The sequence below is a fragment of the Octodon degus genome, unplaced genomic scaffold (genome assembly GCF_000260255.1).
Source record: "Octodon degus isolate 3935 unplaced genomic scaffold, OctDeg1.0 scaffold00051, whole genome shotgun sequence".
Classification (NCBI taxonomy): Eukaryota; Metazoa; Chordata; class Mammalia; order Rodentia; family Octodontidae; genus Octodon; species Octodon degus.
In genome coordinates this window covers 5,225,347-5,233,048 of record NW_004524627.1, presented here as the reverse complement: position 1 = coordinate 5,233,048, position 7,702 = coordinate 5,225,347, and the positions used below count along the sequence as shown (strand labels likewise).

The 7,702-nt window shown below is 51.4% G+C and overlaps 1 protein-coding gene across 8 annotated transcripts in view; it reads right to left on the bottom strand.

The window, feature by feature from the left end:
* The window catches only part of Ank1 (ankyrin 1), a 121,606-nt gene that overhangs the window by 39,493 nt on the left and 74,411 nt on the right, over positions 1–7,702 (bottom strand). For 6 of the 8 annotated variants that reach the window (XM_023717272.1, XM_023717271.1, XM_023717275.1 and 3 more), the window contains 7 exons: positions 6,473–6,571; positions 4,716–4,814; positions 4,432–4,530; positions 3,468–3,560; positions 3,040–3,112; positions 2,295–2,318; positions 1,367–1,463 (listed from right to left, as the gene is read on the bottom strand). In XM_023717272.1, coding sequence (XP_023573040.1) covers positions 1,367–1,463; positions 2,295–2,318; positions 3,040–3,112; positions 3,468–3,560; positions 4,432–4,530; positions 4,716–4,814; positions 6,473–6,571 — 584 coding nt within the window. The remainder of the gene's footprint in view (positions 1–1,366; positions 1,464–2,294; positions 2,319–3,039; positions 3,113–3,467; positions 3,561–4,431; positions 4,531–4,715; positions 4,815–6,472; positions 6,572–7,702) is intronic. The other 2 variants (XM_023717273.1, XM_023717278.1) reach the window with 1 other exon arrangement.

Genomic DNA, 7,702 nt, shown 5'->3' with positions numbered 1-7,702 from the left:
CTTTCTTTCTTTCTTTCTTTCTTTCTTTCTTTCTTTCTTTCTTTCTTTCTTTCTTTCTTTCTTCTTTCTTTCTTTCTTTCTTTCTTTCTTTCTTTCTTATTTCCTTCTTTCTTCTTTCTTTCTTTCTCTTTCTTTCATTCTTTTTTAAATATTCATTTATTTATTTGGTACAGGGTCGCTACACAGCTTGGATTCAGTGATCCTTCTGTTTCAGCCTCCTCAGCATTAGGAGTACAGGCGTGCACTGCCATACCTGGTTCTGGTGGCCAGCATGGTTCTGGGGCCAGCCTGGCATGCGGTACCAGGGATCAAACCCAGGTTCTTGCGCTTGCCAGGCAGGCACTTAGAACACTGAGCTATCTCCTTGGCCCCTCAACTCCTTTCTCATCTGCAAGGTTCCTCCTAAGACACTTGCCTCAGGTATAACTGCCTTGTATAGCACGAGTCGCTTTTCTCTTGCTATTATTGATGTTTTTCTTCACCTCTGACAACTTGACTGTCCTGTGTCATGTGGACTTCACTGGATATTATTTTTGTCAGAATTCTTTTGGGGTTCTGGAATCTGGTTGTCCATATTCTGCCCCAGTTTGGGAATTTTCATCTATTATTTCTTCATACAAATGATCTGCCTCTTCCCTTTTCTCTTAGTCATTTTATGAGGACTCATATGCTCCTTGTCTTTCTTCCTTCTTCCTTCTTTTTTTGTTCTTTTTGCTTCTCTAATTTGGTAATTTCAAATACCTTGTCCTTGAGCTCCCTGAATCTTTGGCTTCATTGTTTGCTGCTGAACCTCTTCAGCTCCAAAATTTCTGTTAGTTTTTATGCTTCTTATTATTTAGTGATATTCTCATTCGGCTTATGCATCCTTTCATTGTGCTCAGTAAATACCACGCCCAGGTTTGATGGCCAGCACGGTGTGCCTGGGGTTCCAGGGCCAGTACAGCATGTGGTCCCAAGGATTGAACCTGGTTCCTTGTGCTTGCCAGGCAGGCACTTAGACCGCTGATCTATTTTCCCAGCCTAGTCTGGCAATTTTCAATATAAACCTTCTCCACAGAATTGGTGAGAAGAGGGGTTTTAGATGAGAGGCTGTGAGCTACTAGGAGAGTGCTGGAGTTCGGGATGCCAAGAGAGAAAAGACCCCCTCACCAGCACACTGTGATCTGGTCCTGTGTGTGACCTCGGTAGGGAAAGTGCAAGCCAGCCTATCCTCACAAGCTAGGCGCATCCCACCCACCGCTGCTGGCCGCACACCCAGGGCCTGCCTTGTCATGACCTGTCCCCAGTCAGCCACTCCACTCTGAGTCCCAGCGCTGCACTTTGGCCACCTATCGTGTGACCCATGCAGCAAGCCCTGCTTACTTACACCTGGTCTAGCTTCGGCATAAAGTCCAGCAGTTCTCTCTCTTCATCCACGTCTCTGGAATCCTGCCGCTCAGCCTTAGAGCCTGTGAGTTCTTCCCCTGGAACAACAAGAACCTGAGTGAGTGAGCCTGGAGGCAGAAGACCACCTATTGCTTTCCCAAGGAGCACACGGTGGACTCTGATGCTCCAGGGGCCCCTGAGCCCCACACTTTGCCCCATCCTGGTCTCCCAGTCCTGGAGCTCAGAGAAGGCCGGCTAGTTCCTAATCTCCCTGTCTATACCTGGACTGGGAGGAAGGACAACAAGTTCCCACTGCAGAACAGCCCTTTGGGGGCATTCAGGGACACTGGAAAGAGCTGTTACTGCTCTCTTCACCACCACCACAGAAGAATTGACTACACTGGAATTGAACCCACTCTTTCAGAGAGGCTATAAGAGTTTAGTAACCATGGTTGCTGAAACTTCATTATTTCCATGATTATTTCTGTTATCCCACAATCCTCCATTTCACAATTATCATTTGTTGTCCAAGCTTCAGGTGAGTCAGCTGCCTGCACCCTAGGTGTCCCCTTGGTTTCTCTTCCCGCTGAACCTGGGCTGGAGCCTGGCACTTGCCCTCGCCTTTCATAGACAGGCACTTCCCCAGGAGTGCCCAGCTGTGGGATCTGGGGCTGACAGATGGGATCACAAGAGCTCATGCAGTGATGACCACAGACACAGTGGCATGGACACAGACACGACATGGATCAGCTCGCGTGGGTGCCGGCATGGGGCTTGCAGGTGAGGATGTCCTGATTTAATCAAGCTCCTGGCTCTGCTGTGAGCCACTGGAGGATGGAGAGCAGCAATGGGTTAGTGAGAACCTGGGGTGCTCAGGGTGGGATGCACTCTGGTGAGAAAGACCACGGGGAACAGAGAGCATATCATACCCATTATAGTTATGTGAGCGGTTCCTAGGAAGCAAAGGAGAGCCAAGATGAAAGAAGGACAGCATTGAAGTCAGGTACAGTGCGAGGTACATTACAAGGGCGCGCAGACAGCTACGCGTCCACTGGACAGAATCCCAGGGTCCCTGGACTACAGACGGGATGCAGCCCAAACCACTGCTCTGCGTCCCTCTCTTGTGCTCAAGGGGGTAAGGGCTTATGGGAGGAAGGAATGACACTTAAAGCACTCTGTAATTCCTTGAGTTGACTCTGTTGTGGTTTCACAATGTGGAAGAATCCCCCAGTCTACTGGCCCACTGGGAGTCCGGGGAACAGCTTTTTCAGATGCATTCTCACTGATTTTAAATAACCCGCTTCAGTCAGGGCACTAGAAGAGCACCGGGCAGAAGGCTATCACAACTCTGATCTGAGTCAAATCTCACTCCCACATAATATCTATTACACACAAACACACACACACACACACACACACACACACACACACACACACACACACGGGCTTGTGAGAGATTTTAAACTTCCATCCCTCAGATGTCAATTTTCCTGAACCTACAATCATACAAAAGGAATTTTTTGATAATGAGCAACATCTATAAAAAGACCCCTCCCAGCCGAACCTGAATGTGTCTGCTATGAGGGACCTTGTGTATGGCCATGCAGGGGGCAGGACGCAACTTGGGGTGCTCAGGGCCCCTCAGTCCCCAGAGTTCTGCATCCCACACTTTACCTTCATCCTCAGAGACATCCAGGATCTCATCTACCGTCTCAGGGTAACTCATCCGGTGCTTGTCACTGACTAACTGAAAGGAGAAAAGCAGATGGCTCAACCCAAACAGAGCAGTGAATCCTTTTCCTGTCAAGCAAGCATGTGGTGACCATGAGGTGACAGAGAGGAAGTAGGCAAGGAAGTGTGTCCCCCAAAAAGAAAACCACTCCCTGGGGCGCCTGAAGGGAGCGCCTTCAGGAAATAATGGGATTCCCCCCGCTGCTGCTTCCTTCGGCCACTAGGTGGCAGCACAGTCCGCCTGAAGCAGGTTGCTCTGCTGCCCTTTGGATGGGTGCTTCCTGCAGGGCAGAGGCTCTAGGCTCCCAGAATAACCCAAAGCCCTGGGGGGTGGGGGACTGGGATTCGGGTGCAGGGGAAGGCAGACGTACCACTACACTGGTTTCATCCGTGACGACTTTGAGCACGTCTGTCACAGAAATGTAGCCCAAACGCTTAGCGATTGCCAAAGGTGTGGTTCCATTCTAGGACAGAGACCAGGAGAGCTCAGTCAGACACAGGAGCAGGGCAGAGGGGAGTGTGGTGTGGAAGGGGCCAGGGGACAGAAATGTCCTGTAGCTAAGAGCAGATCCCTGGGAGAGCAGGAGCATCTCAGTGCCCAGAAGCCGGGAGGGAGGAGGAGGAGGCAGTCTCTTCAGCTGTGGTGTTGGGCGGTCAGCCCTGAAAGGTGAGCAGGGCACAGCCCTGGACGGCACAGCCACTGCCCAAGAGGGAACCCTGGAGGGACAAATGGGAAGCCACCCCACGCGGCTGCAGGATGAGGAGAGCATAGGGTGACATTATTCCTGAGAAATACAGGACTGAAATGATCCCTGTACTTCGAGGAACTGGGATGGGCATCAGTAATGAGAGAGTGCCAGAAACAGCAGGGCATGTTTTCAGCTTTGGTTTTAAGAGGACGACTGAGTGAGCATAAACCGATAGCGAGGTCTCTGTCTCTCGAGGTATCCTGTACAGTTACCCTGACACCCACACCATCACACACTTCACAACTGCAGTGGTGGTAGAGAGATCTAATCACAGCCCATGTGGCCAGAAGAGAAGCTACATCCTCACCGGTGACCACAGGTCGCTAATGAGAGTCCCAAGGGACCCTAAGACATGCAGTGGTGTCCACACGTGCCACTTGGACACCTGTTTCATACACTTGAGATGGAGTGTCTAGAATATTTAAAGCCAGAAAGGGCATAACTGCTACTTAAAAGGACAATCTTCAGTCACCAGAAAGAGAAACTGATCACAGACCCATCCTCAGGCACACCCATGGGTGATGTCATGTGTCACTTCTGTGACACATGACAGGACTTCTGTGGCTCGGCGACAGCGGCCACTCACCGAGCTGACCTCGTTCGGGGAAGCACCACTTCTCAGCAGCAGTGTGACAATGTCCGTGTGTCCCTGCTGGGCAGCCTGGTGTAGGGGGCTATACCCAAGCTGTAAAGTAAGGCAGACAATGGTGACCCAGCCAGCTGCTCAAGAAAGGCCCCCCCACCTCCACAGCCCCTTCTGCCCTACTCATGAGGAGAGAAGTGTTTTTCTCATTTCCTCCTTTAGCGCCAGCGCATGCTCTGGGTGCTCGAGCAGAGCCAGAGTAGGACTCGAGGCTCAGGCGCCTGTACCTTGGTCTTGGCATTGACGTCTGCCTGGTGCTGCAGCAGAAATTTCACCAGCTTGATGTTTCCGTAGTGGCTGGCCACATGGAGTGGTGTGTAACCCATCTGAAATGTAAAGGATGAGTGCCCAGCAGGGCAGACTTAGGTTTACAGTAAACTTCTCCTTGGGAATTCTACCGCCCTATGGCACTCTCCTAAAGGACAGGAGGCAGCAGCTGCTGTAAGCTGCACTGCTGTCACCAGCCAGAACCCACTGGCCTGGGAAGAAGATGCTCTGTGTCAGATGGCAAGGACTGAGATGGTGTGGCACCCCCTGAACACAGCATGGGGGGCAAGTGTCTGCATGGGGAGAAGTGAGTGGCCCTGGGGAGGGGCTACCTGAGACTGAGGGGATCAGGGAATGGGGCTGGGGCTGGTGGCAACATCTAGAAGGAGTTGGCACCAAGTGTGCAAAGATGCTGGCAAGAACGGGGCCAGAATCCCAGGAGTTCCTTCAAGGAGGCCACGTGGAATCACAGCAGACCCTGCCCACGTGCACTGGGTCTGCCACGAAGGTGCAACTTAAGGAGTTTATGGGTATTTGTCACTGCTTGAAATGACTGTGCTGTGATTATTTATTCATATGGGTTCAGGCTGTCAAGGAACCAATTGTCCTGCTGAGACTTTTGGTTTGCTTTTGTTTTTGGGTGTTGATGGTGGAACCCAAAGTCTTGTGCAGGCTGGGTGGGTGCTCCAACACTGACCTATACCACAACTCCTGTTGAGTATTTGGGAGCTGCCCCCACAGGCCAACAAGCCAAAGCCTTCTGAAGTCTTTGGTCCCATGTACTAGGGGAACCAGTGACAAATTCCAGATCCTGTAGGCTGGACTGGACCCTCTTTAATGGAATGGCTTTGGGGTCCTCCAGGAAACTGTAACCTACAGAATAGGATTTCTCAGAGCAGGGCCCCAGGACCAACCTGGACCCACAAGAGAAACCCTGAGTGTATAGAGTATTCTCAGGTTTTAAACAGGTTATGACTGAAGCTTCTAGCACTTGAGGATTAAAAAATACGTTCTAGACTTTTCTCAGTGCCCTCAGTACAGCAACATTGCCTGCTGCCCTTGCTCCAGTGGGCAGCTCTGGAAGACAAGGGTGGGGCTGGCCAGTGTCACCAGATACCTTGTGACAAAAGGGGAAAAATGCACTTGTTCACAAATTTCTTCCTTCTTCCCCTGCTGGGAAGATCGGGCTTCCTTCTGGGGTTCTGGCTCCCCTCACAGAGCCAGCAAGTCCCTCAGCTCCTCCGTGCTTCCCAGTCACCTACAAATGCCCTCGTCACAGCACACAGCCTGTGTATGTGCACATGTGGTCACCTTACACTGCCCTACAGGCCCCCTGCACAGGGAAGAGGTGCAGAGAAAGACAGCAAGATCCCCCCACATGCAGAAAGTCACACCATGAGCCACTCTAGGGAAGCCTGACATGTGGACCCCCCTTTCTGCACACTGGGCACAGGACTCAGGATTAAGCACCCCTCTCAAGTTATTTCTCCAGAGGCTCACAGGCATAAGGCACTTTTACAATTTCTCAAATGTCAAGTGACTGGTGTCTTCAAGCTCTGCCACCAGCCCCAGGAAGGGGAAGAAAGAAAGTTCTGCTTAGGTCTTAGGGCTTGGCCTTGTGCAAAGGCAGCTCTGAGTGGTGAGGGAGGGGGCCTGGCTGGGGTCAAGGCAAGCAGTAGGGGTAGGCCCTGTGGGCAGCAGAGGCTGCCAGGCTTACCCGGGTAGTGGCATCCACTGTGACACCGTGTTTGATCAGCACATCTGCCACTGGCACATGCCCTTCTTGTGCCACCAGATGGAGGGGAGTGAGTCCACTCTGGAAAGAAAAAAAATCTGCATCAGCTTTGAGGCAGGAAAGGATTCAGGCCATAGCAATGACAACAGAGCACTGAGGTTTGGGAACCTGACCTGGCTCTGTAGCCACCGACCTGCGTGTAACCAACTATTTGGTAAAACTCTTCCTGTTCTTGACCTCAATACCTTTATCTAAAAAGTGAGGTGGCTAAATTAGATGAGGTGTTGACAGTGTTTCCTGTTTAGAGCTGGACCGTAAAGACCTCAGACCTGTGGCTTTGTAGCAAGGGCCTATCATTGCCAGTTGTGGCATTAAGCAGCTCTGGCCAACATGGACACAAGTGAGCATTGTTGTGCTCCAGGAAAACTCTATTTGCATAGATGAGGAATGAGCAGGATTAGCCATAGGTCACAGAAGAATGGTATGGTGCCTTCCAATGGTAACGTTTCCACACTAGACTTCAGAGAGTTGGGTTTCTGACTGAGGATGTAGGGGCAGTCACTTGACTTAATCTCAAGAGCAAAATGAGGAGCATTTGAGAAAGCACAGCTCACGCAAGATCATTTTGAAGCCCATGAGGTGCCGTGTGAAGATAGCATATCATCGCCACAGTGGGTACAGTGTTACAGCAAGGACATGGAGCCCAGGGAGTGAAAAGCCCACACCCCCCCTTCCCAGCTCAGCCTTCTCATGAGGATGGCATCAGAGGTCTGGTTTGCAGTGTGGCATGTGCACAGGCAGTGACCCTGCCGCAGTGCTCCTACTTCCCTCCTCTGCCCCCTGCACATCCCCAGGCTGCCTAGGGCGTCACTCAGCAACCACCAACCTTCAAGGCAGGGGCCTTGCTCAACTCTCAAGATCACCCCAAGAATCTGAGATGGGGGTGGGTGGGTGAGAGCGTGTTTCTGGCAGAGACCCACCATCATTCCTGTTTCCTCACACAGCCTGAGGAAGTGGACACGGAAGATACCCAGACTGCCGTGCAGTGCAGCCCTCCACATGACAGCTCTCACTTGGAGAGTTGCCCGTCCCGGTGTGGACAGGAAGGACCAGTGGACTGAAAGGCTTCAGGAAGTCTGAAGTTACCCTTAAAATGCTCATCTTTCAGAAATTGTTACATTAATCTATCATATCAAGCGCTCCTTCTATTCT